Source organism: Clupea harengus, chromosome 4, assembly GCF_900700415.2.
Source record: "Clupea harengus chromosome 4, Ch_v2.0.2, whole genome shotgun sequence".
In the NCBI taxonomy this organism is placed as follows: domain Eukaryota; kingdom Metazoa; phylum Chordata; class Actinopteri; order Clupeiformes; family Clupeidae; genus Clupea; species Clupea harengus.
Window position 1 is genome coordinate 9,725,249 of NC_045155.1, and position 22,850 is coordinate 9,748,098.

General features: G+C 40.4%; 2 protein-coding genes across 2 annotated transcripts; both read left to right on the forward strand.

The window, feature by feature from the left end:
• The first annotated feature begins 6,755 nt into the window (after positions 1–6,755).
• slc48a1a (solute carrier family 48 member 1a) lies at positions 6,756–10,390 on the forward strand. Its single transcript, XM_012834999.3, has 3 exons — positions 6,756–7,545; positions 8,836–9,003; positions 10,180–10,390. The coding sequence occupies exons 1-3, from the start codon at positions 7,416–7,418 to the stop codon at positions 10,314–10,316; spliced, it is 435 nt and encodes a 144-aa protein (XP_012690453.1). The 5' UTR covers positions 6,756–7,415; the 3' UTR covers positions 10,317–10,390.
• A 120-nt stretch (positions 10,391–10,510) lies between these two features.
• LOC105906746 (solute carrier family 26 member 9) lies at positions 10,511–22,073 on the forward strand. The gene is made up of 19 exons (XM_031566108.1): positions 10,511–13,107; positions 13,315–13,454; positions 13,887–13,997; positions 14,381–14,556; positions 14,958–15,122; positions 15,419–15,571; positions 15,805–15,887; positions 16,048–16,195; positions 16,329–16,442; positions 16,591–16,668; positions 16,826–16,921; positions 17,305–17,411; positions 17,717–17,786; positions 17,904–17,996; positions 18,113–18,247; positions 18,453–18,695; positions 18,919–18,973; positions 19,337–19,473; positions 21,456–22,073. Exons 1-19 carry the CDS (start codon positions 12,983–12,985, stop codon positions 21,597–21,599), a joined length of 2,373 nt encoding a protein of 790 aa, XP_031421968.1. The 5' UTR covers positions 10,511–12,982; the 3' UTR covers positions 21,600–22,073.
• Positions 22,074–22,850: the final 777 nt, after the last annotated feature.

Sequence of the window (22,850 nt, forward strand, 5' to 3'; positions counted from 1 at the left end):
GTGCTTGATTCGTAGTGAGTGTTTAAGTCCCATGCCAGCTTCCTGTGTCTCTCTGATTGGCTATGGGAGATGTGCCCCGGAGTGGTGGGTGTGCTATTTTGTGTCTCTCTGTGTGTGTGTGTGTGTGGGGGGGGGGTGTTTACTGTGTTTGTTAGAATGCCACAGAGCACAGTTTAACGAAGGTCAGCTGAGTTTAACTGCTTTATAAATGCTCAGGGTGACACTGTAACGCTATTCTCTATCTTTTCACCATCTTTCATTTTTTCCCTTTTTTTAGGCCTGTTTAACTGTTTATTTTTGTTTCTGTTTTCCTCTACTGATATTTCGTCTGTTCTTCAATCTTTGATGTCAGTGTTTCTCTCTTCCCTTCTCTTTCTTTCTCTCTCACTCACTCACGTTCTCTCTTCCCTTCTCTCTCTTTCTCTCTCACTCACTCTCTTTCTCTCTTCCCTTCTCTCTCACTCACTCACTTTCTCTCTTCACATCTCTCTGTTCTGCACAGGTCATTAACCTCAGCATTCAGTAAATTACCTCTAAACCATGCACCAACCACAAAATAAAAATATATTCAAAATATATTCTCTGGTAACAGCACAATATGACTGTGGTATGATGAAAATGGAAGTGGTGGTACTAATTTCACATGATTCCCACATGAAAAACATAAACGCATATCGTTTCAGTATTTCAGTGCAGAACTGGGTTTTGAATGGCCTAGCACACTAACATTTACATTTCCTGATTCAACAACATCTTGACAGTGTGTGTACAAAATCTGAAGCTGATAGACAAACGTTTCCAAGTGTTACACATAAGTTTCCATATGGTGTCTTTAGACGTTTCCAAGTGTCTCATAACCTATCCAAAATCACCCAATACAAAAGCAAACACCTGTCACTCTATATAAAGCATTCATATTTTTTTCTTTTCTTCTGTATTACGGCAAACCATTTTGAATTAATTTCAGTGTAATATAGTATTGTATTTTCTTGTGAGAATATATATGATGGTCTATAGCATGGGTCGGCATTAATCTTTTTTTTTTTTTTAGTCGACAGGGTCACGAATTAGGCAAGCTGATGCTAAGCAGAAATGAGAGAGAACACCAGGGCACCATGATCTGCATTCTTAATTTCTGATGAATGGTACATACAGTAGTTATATATATATCTAACTACTGTTACATATGCTGGCTCAAGCACATGAACAAGTTCCACACGCAAGGTTATAATCAATTAAGAATATTTATTAAAGAATAATAGAAAAAGTCAGTATAATTGCAAGAAATGTAGTGTAAGCGGGTGTCTAGGGGTGTACATGTGTCCAAACAAAAGATAACAAAACGACGCTTAGAGGAGAGGGAGCCCGTCTGCACCCTGTGCCATGGCCTTCTTATAGTCGAGCTCATCAAGCCACCATACAGCACACCTGGGTGCACCGGCAAAGACTCTGCTACCTATCTGTAGGAACAGAGAGAGCACTGACAACAGGGATCGGGGCAGGCGCAGACCAGGCTGGGTCACTCCCGACACTACTGAAAAGCAATGCGTGATGAAAAGACTGCATTTTGGCTAGCCACCTTCACGTAGCTAACGTTAGCAACTCAGCTAGCAAGCAGGCTTGCTAGCATTCTTGCTAATTAGCCAGACAATACTAGGTAGGCAAGCCAATATTGTGGAAACATACCAAAATGCATGCTAATATGCATGTGTGCAACCATAAATGAAGATATGTAGTTACATGTCGAGGACACAATCAAGTCGTTCCTCGTTGCCTCCAGGCTAGCTCCATCTGAATACAGTTCATTGAGGCTGACAACTTCATCATTATTTTCAAAGATCATGTCCATCACTTGATCACGCCTCATTTTTTAAGATATAGGAGTCACAAAGCGAGTCACAAAGCAACACACAGGTTAAAAAAATGTTGTGTGGTGAAAAAAGGTGTCGTGCCTTGCGCCTGGTGTTGAATGCGTTATGGCTAGCTGGGATTAAGCACGGCAAACAGAACTGTGGATGTCCAGTCGTGCATAAACCAATCACACCGCTAATTTACTCAAAGCTTACTCAATGGCTTTGATAATTCAAGTATGTTTGTCATGGCCACGAGGAGTTAGAGAAGATTGAAGTGGCATGATATGTGAAATAGAGGCGCATTTTGTACTGTGATGTGAGTACATAAACAAACCACGATAATATCCTCAGTTAAACTATCCAATCTTATAATTTAGGTGTTTGGATAGGAAATTATTTTTAAATTGTAGAAAACAAGACAGTTTGACGAGGCATCAAAACTATGCGCACAGCAAGGGGCGTATCCATTTTTCTTTTGTTTGTTTTCTAGTGAACTGTTTAATATAGGCATTTGATATTACGTGTGCTTGTGGCAGTATTAGTGCTTATTAAGTTGGTATACTGATAATGGTTAAATGTTTTTTATTTTTGTTGTTACATAAGAGTAAGTTAGATGTTATCAGCTCGGAATCAGTGGCGGTCTCGGTAGGGGGCGCTTCAGCACTAACAGGATACATAGCTTTTTGTGCATGTAAACGATCTGCAAAGTTACAAAGCCCAAAGTACATGCCAGAGAGAATAACTCAATCCCACAGAAACCACTTTTCTTTGGGCCTGTCCACACTAACCCGGGTAAATTTGAAAACGCATTAATATTTCTCCATTTAGCCCTTCCGCATACACTAAAATGGCGTTTTCTGACACACATTTTTCAAAAATACAGAAATCTGAAAATGACAGGTTCGCGTTCTAATGTGGACAGGAAAAACTGAAAATTTCAGAAACAATAATTACTAATTGAATTTCAAGCCCTTTTCCTTTGTTAGAAGACGAAGCAATCTGGTAACACTATCCTTATTGCCCGCCTAGCTGACCAATCAGAACACACTGGGCTCATTGGTAGGGGAAGCTTAAACACAGGAGCTCTAACAGAGCGTTTCAGACAGAGTGTGAATAGGAATGTGCAATATGAGAAAAACAATGTGTTTTTGGAACATTGAAGTATGTATATCTATTCTAGTAGACCCCAAAAATAAAATTATGAACACTGAAAATAATAGGTCTTCTATAAAACACAAAACAACACACAAATTTCCACAGTTGTATATTCAATAAATATTTACTAACTTGGTAGAAATAAAATGTAATCTCTGAACTCTGCAGAAGATACACACATCTTCATACACTGTGGCTTTGTGTACTCTGTGTCGGATTGGACATCTGAAGCAAATTTCAAAGGGCATTAGTATAAGGATAAATGATTGTATGCAATATTTGTAGGGTTTATTATTGTGTTTTTTTTACAAGTGGCTTGTATCACCATATACTGTATGTGGATTTTGTATAGCATATTATGTGTTGGACATATGTGTTGGAGTGGACATGGACATGGAAAACTAGTGGTTGAGTTTTTCTGACTATTTCAGGTGTCAATATGATGTTCAATGTATCTAGACATTTTGTTGATAGGCTGTTGCTAAATTTGATGCATATCTGAGGCAATTCTTCTGGTAAAAAAGGTCAACCAATTAAGCTTACAGATTGATGTCAAATTTATGTATGACCAACTTTTTGCCTATATTTCAAATACTTACAATAACATTGTGTTAATATGCTGTGTTGAAGTGGTGTATTTTTTAAATGAAACGTGTGTGAAAATGTGCCGACTGCCAACATATGGTATTTTTTCAGTTTCCTTCAATTGTCCACGTGCTGCCAATTCTACTCATTAACAATACACATACAATTATCAAACATAATCAGAAGCAGAAGGCAGTGGGCAGTGGGTAGGCTGCAGCACCAGGAGGTGGTGGGCAGTCCAGACGGGGCGTGCTGGCCTTTGGTGGGAAGACCCACCCATTCTGTTGTCCAGAGCTAGCAGGAAGGAGAGGAAGGACCTTGTTATCTCTGAGGTGACAAAGATGGCAGAGGAAGAGTACAGGGTCAAGGCAGTGGCGCAGGGGCAGCAGGGACGCTGGACGACGTGGGAGGGGGTTGCGGGTCAGATGGTGAGCTGGTCAGACTTCTGGAAACTGCCACAGGCCCGACGCAGTTTCCTCATCAGGGCAACCTACGACACTCTGTCCTCCCCCCAAAACCTCCAACAGTGGCTGGGCACGGAGCAGGCCTGTGACCTCTGTGGGACCATCAATGCTTTCCTACAACACACTCTGTCAGGATGCAGGGCTGCGCTTTCCCAGGGCAGGTACGGATTGCGGCACGATCAGGTGCTGAGGAAACTGGCAGAGGTAGTGGAGAGGAAAGGCAAGAGGCAAGCTATGGGAGTCAGCCGGGGAGCCAGCAGTGGACCCAGTTCCTTAGGGAAGGGGAAGCTGGGGACACTGTCAGCAGGAGACCAGCACTAACCCTTCTGTTGCCAGGTGTGGAATGGAGAATGGAGGTGAACTTGGGCAGGCAGCTCCACTTCCCAGGGGAGATCTGCAGCACCACACTGCGGCCAGATGTGGTGCTGTGGGCCAAGACTGAGAGATCAGCGCTGCTTGTGGAGCTGACTGTGCCATGGGAGGAGGGGATGGAGGGAGCCCACAAAAGGAAGAGGGCAAAGTACTCTGACCTGGTTGCGGAGTGCAGGGAGGGCGGTTGGAGTACACGACTCTTCCCAGTGGAGGTTGGCACGAGGGGGTTTGTGGGAAGCTCAATGACTCGCCTACTGAAAGAGCTAAGGCTGAGGGGCAAGGAGCTACACAAAGCCACCAGAGAGCTGTCTGAGGAAGCAGAGAAGGCACGTTTTTGGCTTTGGTTAAGGAGGCAGGACAAGTCATGGAGAGCCAGCAACTCCTGAGGATGGCTAGCTGCGGGGGGTGACTGGGAGACGTTCCTGTTCACTGCCCCGCCACCAGGAGATGTTCCAGGATAAGGGGCGAAACATCTGTGAACGGTGGTCCCCAGATGATGATCCCGCAGCTAGCCTAATGGGCACCGCTGGAGGTGCGGCAGGCCTAGAGCCTAGCAGGTGTTACCACCTAGGCCTACCTGTTCAAACCAATATATTTTGAGGTATACAGACATGTGGGTAATCTCACATTTTCCCTGTTTAAGAAACTCTCCACATGCTTAATGACAACGTGGGTGATTTCATTTATTCAGCTTGTGTCTAAACCTCTAAACTGGCATATTACAATTGTACTCTGCCACTGTTATAACTGTCTCCAACACAGGGGCACTCACTGTATTTACATGAAAATGAGAGCAAATGTGCGTGAATTTAGTAGCCTTAATAAAGAGACAAGAAGTGTATGTTGCATATACAAGGTGCAATGTAAAAGTTCAGAGACTATGCCTATAAAAAAGCAAAAAACTAAATTATTCAAACTATGGAGAGGTTATGAGGTGAATTAACCTTAGCCTAGGCCTACTAAGGCTACTCCTGATCAGTCCACAGAGCACCAATTCTTACATAACCTAACATCTCCCACATATCAACCTTCTGTACTAATTGGTACTAATGCATTCATTCTTCTCTTTGGACTAATGTATGTTAACTCGGTGTAACCAGACCAAAACTCACTTCATAAATAGATAGGGTCTGGCCACTTCTTTGGGGATTGTTTCCAGTTGTTTCATCTTAATGGATTTAGACCTCGGGTTAATCTTGAAACCATTGTACCGGCCTTTTAGCAATTGGCATTGACCACTATGGAATTGTTCTACTTCCTACTAATGGTGCAAGGTGATATATTTGCCTGTTGGAGGTAAATAAACAATGTATTTGCGCATGATAAATACATTTACACATTATTCTTGCTCCGGCTTCAATTCTTGCTAGTGTTGCTACAACTGCATGGCCTTGTCTAGCTGTAGCTCTGCCGCCATTGTTATATTTCAAACAAACGCTTATGTCGGTAGGAAAACTGTATAATCAGGGAAAGTGTATTAAAACCGGATGTCGTCACTTTAAGCCGGTCTCTGGTTGGATAAAGCTTTTCAGCAGAAATGGACAAGGACCTTTGATTTATTCTGTAGGAACCATGCCGATGCCTGACTTTTAATATTGTGTGACGTTGTTGAAGTTCAAGTTCAACATTAATAGCGATTGAATTACCCTTGTGTCGTGTAATCGCTAGCGGTAAATAAACGTTAATAACTTGAATGACTGATTAAGGATATATGTTACACATCACAAACACATGTAATCGATGGGTTTTGGGGGAAATGAGGTAATTAGTTAGCTTAAATTGCAGTATCTTAGGCGAGCTAATTGACCTGGCTAGCTATAGCGGAATTAACAGTGCTAGCTTTGTGTTTGGTCATATAGCTTCGTAAAAGTTCGGTTAACAAGTCAATTGAGCATTAAGCCACCTGACTATAATGGGTCTATTCATATTAGCATGCTAACGTTAGACTTATTAGCAGCGAGGCTAGCTAGCTACTATGTGTTCCAATGGATTGTTGGTCTAAGCGTTAGCTTCAGTTAAGACCTACGTGTACCACATGAACAACTAAACGAGTCAATGTAGACATATAAAAAGTTGTGTAGATAGCTTTATTCACATAAGCCGTATAACTTCACAAAAATAATGATAATTTAAAGAAAACCGATCGTTTGCATGCCAGGCGATCAACACAACTTCTCAACTAAAAAGTAAAGGTCCTTGTCCATTTCTGCTGAAAAGCTTTATCCAACCAGAGACCGGCTTAAAGTGACGACATCCGGTTTTAATACACTTTCCCTGATCATACAGTTTTCCTACCGACAGCTTAACTTCAACTTCATCGCACCTAGCCACCCAAACTGATTGCTGATTGGAGGCCACTCAGAATGGCCCAGCTATCCATCTAGCCAACAGTGTTTCCAGGCTGTAACCACAGCGAAAACTGAGCTGTGAGCAGTAGGCGGGCGGAGCCAGGCTAAATAGACTATATTCTACGATGGTAGAAATGAGTGTTAGTTTTGGTACTCGAGCTTTTACTTTTATTCCTTAGCCTGTCTGACGATAATGTCAAGCTCTTCAATTTAGTGTCTGTTGTTGATTTGCTTTTTTTTTTCGTTCTCGGCAGAATCCTGTAATAAGTCGAAGACGAAACATCGAGAGGCGTTTGTTTCCCTAGCGAGTTGAATATCTTTAAAGTCTCGATCTTCGGAACCTTGAACTATTTTGTATCGGAATGATAGCTGCATTGACTCTTCTCTGGCGTGAAATTGCGGCAATGTGAAAAAGGGAGATTGTTTGTCTGTTGTTTTAGCGTCTCTTAGGACCTGCGTCGGAGCGACTGCGTTGTTTACGAGTCAAGACTGCTTATGCCAAGTCCATTACATAATAATTTCAAATGCTATAAGCTCTCCGTGGCTTACAAGCACGGTTAGTTAGTTGAATATTTAATTTCCCCGAACTGTGGTAAGCCTGTTTGTTACATTATTGAAATTACTATATCGTTTGCTAAATGGCATTTCACAGGACCTATATTAGTGTTAGCTATGCAATTTTCGGCATATTGGTCGGCTTGTCAGCATTTGTAGTGTGGAATGTCGTGTACAAACAACCATGGACGGCGGCGATGGGTGGTTTATCAGGTAAGCATAACAACATTTTAATAAAACGGCTGGTGTCCAATGATTATCGGTTTTGTTTTAAGACTGCAAGTCATTTAGCCAATTCAAGAGGCCATTTTCATGCAGCTACGCAACATGAGATACAGAGATGTTTTGAAACTAAAATTGAGAAGTAGCCAAAACACCTTGTGGAATTTCCCTCACATTGTTCGGTTGGAGCTCATAGTCCCAACCTGCGTTACGTCATATATATTTTTTTTTAGAAAGGCGAAGCTGGTTTGGTTTGATTCAACCTCGCCAACATTATCCAAGATGAACGGAAATCCTAACACTCATGTAGCCTATCTGTCATTTGTGTTATGTGGTATGAGGCCTGTTGTGTCATTACACAATAGCCTACTTTGTTGTTGTCTGGGTTCAAACAAAACCATTGATGTCTGACTATTCTATCACATGCTCCTCTTCTGTAATAGTGTCCCGTGAGTTGCAGGCGGTTTAGAAGGCCATACAAGTGTAATGTGTTTCAAAATCCAAAATGTTCTTTGCCGTTTAAGAGGATGTATGCTAAATCTGCATGAGATCTGTAAGGCATAGTTAAAATACAGTGTTTTCTTGACCTACTGAAAAGTTATAGGCTATATACTATTAGTAGGCTAATTAATAGGCCATACTAGTAGCACTAGCCTATACTAGTATACTGTAAGTTATACATATATTATGTATATGTAGTTTGCATAGTCTATATAGCCTAAGCATATTTGATATGTACAGGGTCTGTTGTTTGTCCGCTTGAGGCCTTTTATTACACTGACATTTATATAAGGAACATCCCAAACAAAGAATCGAGATGAATATAATTAATCGAACATTACCTTGCCTTTTTCACTGTTAATGTGGAATTTAAACATTTTAGGGGACTAAAAATAACATCTTCATATTGGCTAAGGCATTTCATTGGATTTGTGTACTCTGTACTCAGCAAGACATTGAATTTCAGTGTAATGTAATATTGTATTTTAAGAGTGGTTAGGTCTCAAGTAACCGTGACTAATTTGGAACATGTTAATTCTGCGACAGTGTGTCTTTATGTTTACATTGAATTAAGAAAGGCCACAGAACATACGTTCAGACTCAATTGTAGCATTAAAAGTTACCATTCATGTAGGATAATATGGGATGGTGTTTATGTCACTCACAGTTTCGTTTGTGTTGTTTAGAAAACAGAGTTAATTTACATCATAAGCCCATTAATGTTAACCTTTATGGAAGCGTTTCAGATTGTTTGTGTGTGCATTTGTGTTCTTGTCACAGGTGTTCTGGCACTGTGGTGCCTTGTTACACATGTCATGTACATCCAGGACTACTGGCGCACCTGGCTGAAGGGACTCAAGTTCTTCATCTTCGTCAGTGGACTCTTCTCCCTTCTTGCTGTGGTGGCTTTTGCTGTCTTTCTCACCCTTGCCATCACGCAAAAGCAAGGTGAGTACCACAGGCGGCACCCAAACTTTAGTTTAATTTACACAGCGGGGATAGTGCAGATTATCCACTGAAAACTGTTTAAAATGTGTTCAGAAAGTATCAAGACTGTTTGTGGTCCCCTGGTTGTAAGTGGTTGTCAATCACCAACCTTTTCACAAATCTGTGCTGATTTGATAATCTGATTGGACCTGATTTCCCCTGTCGTACTTGTGGTTATATAATAAAAATAATAATTGAAAATAATGAACAACATGGAGCACTAAAGGTACATTAGAATTGTTTGGCAAATTAGAATGGAAATTAACATTAAGATTACAGCTTGAAGAGATGATGTGATGGTCTATGCTTCTTATGTTCTTATGCTTTTGTGTTTCTGAGGGATGTTGCATTGAAGAAGGGTGACAGTCAGTGGAAAGCCTTCAATAAGTATAGTGTAGACTGGACAGAAGCATCTTTCGTCCATTATTCGAGTAATTTACTTTCTGTTTCATGTTTGATACGTCATTTTGTATTGCTGGGAAAGGAAATGTCTGTGGTACCAAATTGCTCGGAAATAGTGGGAGAGGCTGGGAAGGGAGGGGCGACAGTACACAATCCTGTACACAATAATGCTTCTTTTACAGTTTGATTCATCCAGTGGTCCGGTCTTATGCTTAGCACTGTTGAGATCAAAGAAAGCCATGTGGACGCACTTCCCTTTCCACTGATGCAGCCTCTAGCAGATTTGCTAGCAGATTTCTTCATGTTTTGATCATATCAGATGCTTCCGTGCTTTAACTTGGCTTTTGAAGATGGTTATTACACAGTCATTGCTTTACCTTCTTGATAACTGGGAGATGTCAGATGCACATAACCATGATTGTTGCCATGGATGCAAGGAATCAAAGTGACAGCTACAAGCTCAGTTGGGTAGTGATAGCAGAACATATGCAGGCAAAGCTTCATTGATGTGTACCACTCTACCAGGGAAATAACATTAGTGTCTATAGTTTTTTAACTGTTGCTTTGTTGCTTTATATAGCATCGCACATTACACAGTTAAAGCTCTATATGAATCCCAGAACAGACCTTTTTGCTCTAGTTTCCATTTTGGGTTTGGGTCAATATCTAATTACTTTGTAAATACAATGGAACAGATGAATGTGCAGTTGCATATCAATCTCTTGTTGTCCACAGCTCCAACTGACCCCACCAACTTCTATCTGTCCTGTGTGTGGAGTTTCCTTACTTTCAAATGGGCATTCCTCCTCGGCCTCTACTCCCATCGATACCGCCAAGAATTCGCTGACATCAGCATCCTCAGTGACTTCTGATTGGACGCTTCCTTGAAGAGATGAGGAATCTGGAGAACTCACTGGTGATAACCAGGTCAAGCAGAGTTTGTGAGGATGGAGTTGAAGATGACCAAACAGACTTGGAGTTGGAGTGTTGCACCATGCACTTAGCACATACCTATATGTATTCATCTGGCCCAGTCCTGTTTTTCCTTTGTCCTAGGGACCAGATGCATTCCAGTGTAGGCCATCTCTTTTGCAGGAATTTTGTAAATGCACAAAAAAAGCCATAATCTGATTTATAGAAAAGTGCAAAAGTATGGAGCGGTTGCAAATGCACTGGGATCTTGCAGTTTACTAGTAGTTACCCCTCCTCTGCCAGAATGCCACAGAAGCAATGGGAAACAAGTAATAAGGAGGTCAATGGCTTGCTTAAGAGGAGAAAGAAGTTGGTGACTTAGAGGACCAGTCAGACTTAGTGTTAAGTGATACAGAACAAAGGCAAGGACAGCCCCATTAATCTTTTGGACATCCCTGCCCTTTGAGATTTATTTGTTTTTTAGTTTGCGTGTGTTTTGCTGTTACCACTGGTTGCTACTATGTCACCAAACCTTGTGAATCTTCAGCTGATATGAGAACATTTGACAACTGTTTCATGATAGTGACACTAAGGAATTCCTCGGTGCATCAAAATATGTGAAATCATGAGTATTTGTTTGTCTGGACATCGTGATAATCGTCTCAGAAGTTTACAGAGCGAAATTCAAACAAAGCAGTGCCAATTTCATATTCTTATTTATTAAAATACTCAACACTTAAGTCTCCATAGCAACAAGAATATTGCACTAGAAAAAGTCTACACTTTATGAATTCAGTATATTGCTGCTTTGAATTATTTAAATTTCATCTGCTTCTTTTATCTAGAACAAGCAGTGTGTTGATGAAAATGACTAGCCAAAGTTTGACCTATCAGTATGTCTACATAGCTGAATGACCAGTGGTGTCCAGGTTATAGGCCTGGCTGTTCTTGTCTGTCAAACGTCATTGTCCAATTAGGATCAGTGGAAGTGTGTGTGCACCAGAAAGCGATGTGGGTCTGAAGCAGCCAAGCAATTTGCAAAATGGTACCTGACTTACATCCTGCTTTTCTTCTAAGTGCAAAACAGACAAGGACGTTTTCTTGACAGATGACCTTGATGCCATATATCCAATGATATTTGAATTTTTTTGTTTTTGTTAAATTCACTATTAAGTTCAGACTTGAAATGGCAGTACATTCATATTTACATTACTTAAATGTGTGTTCTGTGTGACCGAATATGTTGAATTTTTGGAGGCCAGTTGAAAATATCAGCTTTACAAGTACTCACTCTGTTTATTTACAAATTGTGATAGGCAGTAATAGTATCACAGCTTTATTGTACGTCAATGTATTTATTGGTTTAGCAAGATGTAGTACTGAAAAAGAGTCTTTTGTGTCAATGTTGTCTTCATCTACTATCTCAAAGCAAATTATTAGCAAATGCAAAAAGACATGCAGTTTTAATATTGGTTGTAAGGAGTGTGTCTGAGGATGTGTGTATGTATGATGACTGATGGATGACATTAAAAGCTGGTTCTATTAGTTTTCAAAAGCTTCAGAGACATTCTTTGTTTCATATTCAAACTGTTCCGTGATTTTCACATTGAAAGGAATGACATTATGCATGGAATGTCAATCACACTTTGTCATGTGTACCATTCCATACTAGAAAGTGCTTTCCTTTCCAACTGAATAATGAGCCATTTTGTGATCGACGACGCTAGTTGAGCTTGTATTCCTCAATGGCAATGAAGCAAACACAGCCCTCCTAAGCTCCTCCCCTTGGTTGATAGTGTTTTTATAAAAACAATTTTTCAATTCAGGTGGCCAGAAACAGTGAAAACCTGTACAATACAGCACACAAAGTACAGTCTAAGGGGAATCAATCCAGGTAGGCGGATGTGAATTTAAAATACATATATTCTGCTATAGGTCATGATGTTGCAAGGTGAATATGTGCATTAGGTTGAAATACGTGTTTAAGATTAAGTTTATGTATCATGTTTAACATTTGGTGGTACACTGATGTACTTTTGATTGGTCACTTTAAAATTCTCTGATGTCAATTCCTTTTTTTCTTCATGTGACTTGATATATTTGGTTTTGATATTTCTTTATGCAAAGTTGTATTGCATTGTGTCAGTTTTTGATTTAGTGGTCCCTACATTTTGTTACACCCTTTATTTTATTTATAACATAAGATTTATTATAGTCTTTGGCATTAGTATTTCTGTCTTTAAATGCAGTCCGAAAGTTATTGTGTTCACAGTCAAGGTGAGCCATACTGATGTCCTGCATTGCCATGTGTGTCTAACTGTTCTAATCAGTTCCTCAGTGGAACAAGCCTACTAAACTCAAGGTTAGATAAGGGAACTGCTCCTTTTCAATGTCAAAGCAAAGACACAGTGATGGACACAGGAACAAGTTTGACAAAAGTTTCATTGTTCCTAGGATTGTCCTTTACTAAACAGTTTCAGTACTGCTTTATAAGGTGTAATGTATATATTAGTGTCTTTGAAAGTAAGCAAACAATGGAAATGATGATACAATTCTATTTCCCACTTCGCAATGCCTTTTCATGTAAGTTCAACACATTCTTTGGGCTTCAGATGTGTATGAAATCATGCACGAGGACCGCCCACGCTATGTGATTGACAGACCTGCATACTCCCAGGCAGACTTTGATGAAACATTTAATAGGAAATCAAGGACTTTTCCTTTTGGAGACAAGGTTAAGAAAGCCTTCAGGTAACAGACTATTTATGTAGATAGTCATAAGTGATTATTCTAAACATATCTTTTCATTTTCACTCAAATAGAAGATTATACATGTTAATGAAGAACAAAAATTAGATATCTGGGACAACAGTGTTGTAAATATGTTCATATATAGAATTTAGTGAATAGTGGTTTAAACTGTAATTCTGCATGTGTGTCTGTGTGTGTATGAGTCAGGTGCTCTGGGGGTCGTTTGAAGGCCCTGCTGTTCCGTCACCTGCCCGTGCTGCGATGGCTGCCCAAGTACAACATCAAACAGAACCTCCTGACTGACGTCATCAGTGGTGTTAGCGCCGGCACTATCCAGGTCCCACAGGGTCTGTCCACAACCTGATTTTGTTTGAGCACCGACTGTCTCACAGAAGGCCACGTCTGTGTTTCTTAACATTGCCTTTGTCTGGCTGAGTCTATGTGGACACATTCATTTCATTTTTTCACCAAATATGGTACTTCAGGCAGTTTTCAATGGCACATACCATGTCTCCACATTTATGACCACTGGATATATTCGCCAATATTCCAACAGGTTTAAGTGACCAATCATTTGTTCCTGCATTGCATGAATGTGGTGGTGTTGTATTATGCTTTGCTTGACTGCAAAAATACACTCTTAACAAGAATTGCATCATGTCTGTCTGTCTTCAAATGGAGTGGAAACTCACTCAACATTAACTGACTATCTCATAAAAAGCATCTGTTGTGTGGTTACATTGTGGACATGTAATCTATTCTGTCTGTCCTCTCTCCAGGTATGGCATTTGCCCTGCTAGCCAGCCTGCCTCCGGTGAATGGCCTCTACTCCTCCTTTTTCCCACTCATTCCGTATTTCTTCATGGGCACAGCACATCAAATGGTACCGGGTATGTCAGGGAAAAGACGCACAGAGACTCTTACAAACTGTTGTCACAGTGAAAGCATATGAGATTGTGGACGTGCATGGCAGGGTTGTGAGTACAGAGGGAAAGCACTTATCAGTTCAACAGAACAGAACATCCTCCCTGTGGTTGGAAGTGTGCTATATATGAAACCATTTCAGAGAGCTGAGATGGAGTGTTGACCTTTAAGGTTATCATGTCAGTTGCAAAGAAAATATGTGAGAGGGGAACTCAACCCTGTGCCACAGACGTCTTAATATGAAACAGGATCCCAAAAGGTTTTTGTCTTCTGGTGCTTCCATGTGGAGAGTTTTCCCATGTCTTCTACTTATGCAGTTAACCTCTGATGACGGCTTATCTCTACCCAGGTACATTTGCTGTACTTAGCATCATGGTAGGTATGGTCTGCCTTAGACTGGCACCAGAGTCTGACTTCACCCACTTCAACGCCACCCTCAATGCCACAGTGGTAGATGAGGAGAGGATGAACCAGGTTCGGCTGGGCATCTCGGGGACCCTAGCATGTCTGACAGCCATCATACAGGTATGCTAGCAAAACTAGCAACTAGTAAAGCAAACAAACACTGTGTGGCAGAATTAGGTGCTTACAGGAAGCTATGATTCAGATTTGCCACACAGCAAATCTTAGATTTTAGATTGGCATCTATGTGGTGGGAGGTAGCAGCAGTTTAGATCTAGTTCTACAGTGGTGTTGGTTTAAAAGTGAACGTTCTAATGAGTTGTCTAAAATGAACCTGAAACTGCTTTGACCTTAATCACATTTTAGGAAAGCACAAATTTGATAATGGCACTAAGAAGAATGCAAGGGTTATCTCAAAAGAACAAAGTCAATATTTGTATGGTTTCATGTAATAGTTTCTGCTGGGACTTTTCACTAAAGTACCACAGTAAAATCATTATATTCCTCCTCTACTGACATAACAGATTGGACTGGGCCTGATGCAATTTGGTTTTGTGGCCATCTACCTATCCGAGTCGTTCATTCGAGGCTTCATGACAGCAGCCGGCCTCCAGATCCTCATATCTGTCCTGAAGTACATCTTCGGTATCAAAGTGCCTCCCTACAGTGGGCCTTTAGCTGTTATATATGTGAGCCATCTTTTACCTATTACTTGGACTGAGTTTGGGAATTTTAAGAATGCCTTTCATTCATGTCTTTATTAAATTTATCCTTACAGTGTCTTCCATAATAACTTCATTCATTATGTATTAGTGTTACTTTAGTCTTGGAGTTCTGTTAAGGCCAACTGCCAAAATGAAAGTATGCATTCTTAGTATTGAGAGAGTCTGCTCATGTGTGGCTTTCCTTCCCTGAGACTGCCACACATTCCTACATATTCAGCTTGTTTCACAGGGTGTAGTGGACAATGCTGATTTTGTTCTAGACTCTGGTGGACATTTGCCGTGGCCTGCCTCACACTAACATTGCATCACTGGTCTTCGCTCTGGTCAGTAGTGTGGTGCTCATCATAGTCAAGGAGCTGGGGGCCCGATACCGCCACAAAATCCCCTTCCCCATCCCCATAGAAATCATCGTAGTAAGTAAAGGAGAATTTTCATTATGGTAAGACAGAACCAAAGCATACCTATATTGTCACATACGTCGTATGGATATGCTGCCTAATGAGACTGTGAACTGATTTTAAAAGATGATTTTAAAGGATGATTTTAATTTACTGTTCAGATTATACTGAGATGCAACATCAGGGCAACAGCGCCCTCTCTTGTTATAGGTCCAGACATGAACTTTTGTTGACTTTCCTTTGTTCAGGTGGTAGTGGCCACAGCTATCTCGGGTCCCCTGGATCTACCAGAAATCTATCACATGGACATAGTGGGAGAGCTTCCCCTAGGGTGAGGGACAATCTGGTTTGTAAAATGCACTGTAACAGCATTTGGCAGTTTGAAGGATACAATTTGAAGTTTATGCCAAAGGGTTTACCCGTACTTTTTGCAGCTGTGACAGAAAGATGATTGTAGATGGTAAATGATAAATCTCCAACTCATTTTATAGGTTCCCAAACCCCATCTTACCCCAGGTTTGGGAGTGGGATGAGATGCTGAGCACAGCTTTCTCTCTTGCCATCGTGGGTTATGTCATCAACCTGGCCATGGGTAGAACTCTTGGAGCTAAACATGGCTACGATGTGGACCCAAATCAGGTGCAAACAAAGCTCCTTGCCAAGACAAATGTGTTCTTGCTCCACAGTTTTAAAATATCTGTGCAGTGAAATGTTTGTATCCTTCAGATTCATCTTAAAGGGATTTACTAGCACTGCCTGCTTCTCTCTGCAGGAGATGCTTGCTATCGGCTGCAGTAACTTCCTAGGCTCCTTTTTTAAGATCCATGTGATCTGCTGCGCCCTGTCTGTTACCTTGGCAGTGGACAGTGCAGGGGGTTCCTCCCAGGTCAGTGAATATCACATCCAAAACAATGAAGCATAATATCACATCCAAAACAATGATGTAATGTAATGATAGTGCTACTACAGTGCCATTAATAAGGAGATACAGATTCAGTATTACATAATGATCTAAGTTGTGTCTTAACACCCAGTTTGCAAGCCTGTGTGTTATGCTGGTGGTCATGATTACCATGCTGGCTTTGGGTGCCTTCCTCAAGCCTCTGCCCAAAGTGAGTACCTATACTGAATCTGATCCTTGCCACTATTCAAATAGAAAAACAAACTCTATTTAAATCTGTGTGAGAATTTGGAATAAAAGTTTCATTATGCCATGTTGTGAAAATTGATCATTGTTAAGGGTGTTCGTTTATTTCTACACTCTTTCAGTCTGTTCTTGGAGCCCTAATCGCAGTCAATCTGAAGAACACACTGCTGCAACTGTCTGATCCCTTTTACCTGTGGAAGAAGAGCAAGCTAGAGTGTGTGAGTCACACTAAGTTCGTTTGAAAACAAGGAAATTACTAACTGCTGGACTGTGTGAAGAAAGCATTCTACTTTGGGCAAAAATGGATACTTCGTGATGCGAGAATAGAAACCAAATTGTGGTTAATCACCTGTATTTGCCCCCGTCTGAAAATCAGCATTTGTCTAGAAGTAGCTTATTCTGATTTGTGGTCTGTCATTAGATTAGAAGGCGCTGGATATCTGCCAAGTTGTGTCCCCCTACCTGAAGCTTCTCCTTTGTTTCATGAAATATTCATAAATCAGTTTGAGTTTAGCTACAAACAGCAGTCAAAGTAGACCAGGAAATATCATATAATAATATAATATATATAATATGTAACCTTCCTGTCTGTCTCTTGCAGTGTGTATGGATTGTGTCTTTCTTGGCAACATTCTTCCTGAGCTTACCATATGGCGTGGCCATTGGAGTTGGTTTCTCTATCCTGGTGGTGATCTTTCAGACTCAGTTGTAAGTGAGTTGGGAGGGAAGTAAATATTTATTGGCACACAGATTTTGTTGCTCTTGGCACTTTCATGATTGTTACGCATTATTGTTTACAGTGTAATGATATGGATTGAAAATAAATTAATTGAAAATTAACTTTAGAAAAAATAGGTAAATGCTTACTTGCAAATTCTTTCGGGCAAGGGGTTTTATTATCTAAGTCTGTGGGCCTTCTCAAACCCTTAAATGTCTAACACAATATGAGCTTTTGCAAGCCCAGCAGTTATTTCTCATGGCCTCATCAACATGTTATTTTTTATTCACTCCAGTCGGAATGGTTCAGAGGTGGCTCAAATATTGGATACAGACCTCTACAAAAACCCCAAAGTTTATAGTAAAGTAAGATGTCTTGGTTTGTCATGCACTCCAAAGCCTTAATGAAAACAGGTCTGATTTGTTCTTATTACTAATATTCCAGATTTCAGTCATGGTCATTATGTCATCATGTTTCTGCAGGTCAAGTCTCTGTCTGGAGTGAAAATAGTTAGCTACTGCTCTCCTCTTTATTTTGCCAATGCTGATATATTCCGTCGAAAGGTCATCAAAAAGGTACTGCAAACAGGCACTAATTGTGTTTCATCTGTTTTTGTCCAGGGTTCTTATATATACCATATATAATATGTATAGTTAGATTCTTTATTTACATGTGTGTGCTGTGACTTTAGACCGGACTAGACCCAGGCAAGCTTCTCCTTGCCAGAAAGAAGTTCCTGAAGAAGCAGCAGAAAGAGATACAACTACAGGGTAACACCGCGCAGAGGAGAAAAACTGTGAGCTCCCTCATGTTCATGAAACCTCAGGTGAAGGGCTTGGGTTCACAGTCGGTGGCCAGAGTGTACCTAAAAACATGACTATTAGAAGCACTTGACATGAAAGTTCAGTGTTTTTGCTATGCATCTGATTTTTTTTTCTTGCATGTTATGGCCGTAAATAGCCCACCTCTAAACTGGTCATATTGAAACATGAAATAAATCATGAAACCCTGATCTTCTCAATTTCATGTAGACTACATCACAGCTCCAGCTGCAACAAGACTTTCAGACAGATAATGTCAGCAACCAGCAGTCCATGCCCACCAGCTATGTAAACTTCCACTGTAATGACACAGACCAGACTGACCAGCAGAACGACTCTCATCTCCCTTCTCCCTTCACCATGGAAACATATCCCGTGCCCTTCCACACACTCATCCTGGACCTGGCAGGTGTCTGCTTCATCGACCTGATGGGAATCAAAGTCCTTACCAAGGTGGAAGTTACTGTCATAGCTCTGATTGACTGAACCGGTTCAGCCTTTTAGTAAAAACTCAAAACTAACTCTCCTGACTCAAGCAGTGAGGGATGATGCTATGGATGCTACTACAAACACACATCATGTATATAAATGTCACTCTAGAAGGCCAAGAATCAGACTCAAACTGCTGCTAAACCATTGAGTGCAGCTAATGCAAGGTTTCTTCTTTGATTTGCAGATGAATAATAGTTATGAGATGTTGGGCATCAGCTTTTACCTGGCCAATGTACAAGGTAAGCACTGTTTTCGTACAAATTTATACCCAAGGTAATAATTTAGCCAGTGGGAGATTTTGTAACATAAGAAAACATACACAATTTAAACTGTTTTGTAAAATAAACTGTCCCACTTTTGTCATGCTAATATGTTTATGCACTTACAGTAAAAGCTAATGTTTGAAGAAGAGATCTCCAATCAATTTGTGCTTGTGAATAGCCTAAGCACTTCGCCTTTTGAAATGCCTTTTGAAATGCCTTTTGAAATGCCTTTTGAAATGGTCTTATTTTGAAGGTTCTATTTTTTCTGAAACTATCAGTTTTATAGCAGGTAGCAGATCTGGAAAGTGTGTGTGTGTGTGTGTGTGTTTGTTCCTGTAGCTCAGGTGTATGAAGAGCTGGAGACAGGTGGAGTGTTTGAGGACGGCAGTATCAAACGCAGCCACCTCTTTCTCTCTGTGCATGATGCCATCCTCTGTGCACAGCAGAGGTTGACCACTCTAAGTGCCTCAGAGAAGGCAAGTCAACCTTTAAAGTCATTTACCATTTTACAAGGATCTCACTTGGTATCAAATCAACTATCTGTTACAGGGGCGGCCCTAGCACATTTGGCGCTCTAGGCGAGCTTCACTCCTGGCGCCCCCCCCCCCCCCCCCCCCCCCCCCCCAAATAAAAAATATTTTGTTTTCCCCACGAAAACGGAATTGCAACTTTCAAACGCTATTTTGCCCTGTAAGACTGCATTTCTTTCACATAAACACAACAACGATCGCGACAATGAACAAACATTAATTCAAGAACAAATCACTGAGAAAATGTCACGCCTGTGCTGGACTACGCTCCGGCCACGCCCCCTGTTGAACTGTTTATGGACACACACACACCTCCACGTCATCTTCCCAATCGCCTGCAAATAATGTTTTCTTAGTCTTCTAAAAGTGAATCTAAAATGATATAACAAAAGTATGTATTATCATCATTTGTTAAATGTAGCTATTATGTAGTTATTATGCATTTTGGTGTATTTGGACAGCCTGACATTTTTTTATCCCAAGATGCATAGCTCTTGATTAGTTGAATCATGTCTAATTAAACTGGCTAGCTCGCTCCACCAAAACTAAAGCTTTCCAAATTTGATTACTCAAATTTTTATGACGCAAAATGACGCAAATTGCGGTACAGCTGAACTTGAACTGATGTTTCGACTGAATGGCAATAACAAGGAACGTCACAAGTCACTGGCTAGCTAGCGTTAGCTAACTAGCAAGATTACATACAAACCATTCGCTAAAGTTGACAACACTTGGATTTTTACCAGTATTCCTCACTTATTGACAAGTTGCCGTGTTTGGCTTCCTTAATGGGTGTGCTATGCAACGAGTAAGATATGTGTAGTGTTGTTGCACTGGCTATTGGCTTTATATGTGCGCCCCTATTTTAATCATGTCTTTTTTTGTATAATGTAGAATAAATGGACATCATTTTTGATATACCCGCCTCTGTAAAATCATTAAAGAACTATGTGACAGGGAGTAGGAAAACGTTCAATGATAAGGTACATCTTTTCTTAACTCCACTAAAGTGCCGCGGGCAATTCACGCATTCCTGAACGTTTTCTTATCTGGAATTCATTCTAGGCTAGAACAGGATTTAAAGATTTACCTTTCTCCTTGGCACGTTTCTTTTCTTCTTCCTTTCTTTTCTTCCTAAATTGCGCCCCGGATGGCTTTTGCCTCTTCATTATTTTGTTCTTCAAAGTTTCTTGAACACACACACACTCTAACCAAACGCCTCACTGTGCTTGCATGTTCTGACAACAACAAGGACGTACGTACCCCTTCCGTTTTCGATTTTTGGCTCATTTTACCCTAATGTTAGAATTTTTTTTTTATGTCAAAATATTGGTTGGAGATATAGAAGGGGGCGCAAAAAAAAAACCACAATTCTTTTTTTCTTTTTTTGCTGGGCGCAGTTTTTTGCGCCCCCCTCTGAGTGGCGCCCTAGGCGACCGCCTATACCGCCTGTAGGAAAAACCGCCCCTGATCTGTTACCACAATCATTTTAGCAAATATAAATCGAAGGCATTCTGAATATATACCAAAATTCAGAAATTCTGATTGAATGGCAGAGTATCATTTCAATGTGGAAAACCTACGAAGAAATTAAATGAAAAAGTAATTCCATGAATATTATGTTACTTCTTGTACCATAGTTGACTGATCGAGAGTAAGCCACCTTGGCAATAATCATGAGCAGGAACTACTGATGTGTTTGAATTGGTGAAATTCAAAATGGCCTTCTCTTATTTAAAAAATAAAGGCCAATACAGACAGGTCGGAGCATTTATTAAACCTCAGAGAATTCAGGCAGATGTGTGCATTCCATGGATCATACTATTATTTCCCACCTTGGAAAAGTTAATAAATGTATGCACTCTGAAGACATCAATAGGTGTGAACATAATATCATTGACTATGTTGTTTGTTTGTTGGGGTTTTAGATGGAGAGAGTCAGGATAGAGCTGGCCTTTGACCTGGAAGAGGAGGCGAAAGACCTGGAACAGGTACTGTATTTCAAGTTTAATAATCCACAATTGAATGAGATACACCACAACTTGAATAGAGGAGTTTTTGAAAAACACTGAATCCGCATTTTTTCCACAGGAGCTGTTTTAACTGACTTACAAACCTCTCCAAGAAACCATCAAAGGCCAACACATATATGGCGACACAAATAAGAAATTCAGGAGTCTAGGGAAACATTTTGCCTGGCATGCCGGGCATTGCGTGCAATGCCATTGCTAGACTCTTCTACACTATTTTAGCACCAGGCATAAGCATGGTATAACTACTTTTCTGTTGTTTGTTCTGTACAGTAAAACCCATACCATTTTCATTGTTAACCCCTGTAGATGTCCCATTCAAAATTAAAACTCGGAAATGAGACAACTAGAACTAGTACTAGAACCGACTATGTGAAGATTATTGTTGTATAATCTGTTCTTTTTGAAAATGTTATGATACTAAATTAATGCCTATGTGCATGTGCTCAGAGAGTGTTCAACTGTATGACATTGGTGTTGCTTATATTAAAATCAACCAACTGCCCAATGGATAAATGTGCCTTGTCATTAAATAAATTACTTGTTTGTAGACAGATATATACATAGAAGATATGTAGAAGAATGTTTACTTTTGTGCTCTTCCATATTCAGTTTCTAGTGACTCTCCCTATTTAGAAGTCTAGTGTCCTGATGGTCTACATACCAGAGCATCATCCTAACTGTGTCTACATAATTATACAGGATATGTGTGGATTGATGGACAAGGATGTGTAATAAATGAAATATTGAGCCAGTGACATAAACTAGCACTCACCTAAAAGGATTGCTCAAGGATGAAATATCACAGTTATCCAAATTAACTTCCGGTCAAGTGTTAGATGATGCTGGAACATCTATGTGCCTACCTAGCTAATAAAGAACAACAGAAAATGTGTTACAATTGTGTCCAAACTCACAGATAGTATGACTACATAAACTAAACTTGAAAGCACAGGGGGGGAATTCCCCAAAGAAAACAGGAAAAATGTATTAATGCAGCAAGCTATCCCAAAATGTCTGATGTCCATGGATGTTTTTCATAACCATGACACCAGTGGCGGTCATTATCCTTGACAACCTTTTAGACATTTGTGACAACCTTTTAGAAATTTGTGACAACCTTTTAGAAATGTGTGTGACAACCTAGACCTAACCTTAGCCTTTAAGAGCAAACGTAGCATCAGCAATGCAGCTGTCATCATCGTCTGCAACAACACTACGATGATTATCACTGTAAATACATTATTTTACATGGCACGGTCTTCTTTGTCAACTGGTCAGAATGACATAGCC

Excerpts from the sequence above, each read along its gene's own strand:
- slc48a1a (XM_012834999.3), top strand. The coding sequence starts at position 7,416 with ATGGCATTTCACAGGACCTATATTAGTGTTAGCTATGCAATTTTCGGC. Across the intron at positions 7,546-8,835 it reads GGCGATGGGTGGTTTATCAG|GTGTTCTGGCACTGTGGTGC; the intron begins GTAAGCATAACA and ends TTCTTGTCACAG. Across the intron at positions 9,004-10,179 it reads TGCCATCACGCAAAAGCAAG|CTCCAACTGACCCCACCAAC; the intron begins GTGAGTACCACA and ends TGTTGTCCACAG.
- LOC105906746 (XM_031566108.1), top strand. The coding sequence starts at position 12,983 with ATGCACGAGGACCGCCCACGCTATGTGATTGACAGACCTGCATACTCC. Across the intron at positions 15,572-15,804 it reads TCCCCATAGAAATCATCGTA|GTGGTAGTGGCCACAGCTAT; the intron begins GTAAGTAAAGGA and ends TCCTTTGTTCAG. Across the intron at positions 15,888-16,047 it reads GTGGGAGAGCTTCCCCTAGG|GTTCCCAAACCCCATCTTAC; the intron begins GTGAGGGACAAT and ends CTCATTTTATAG.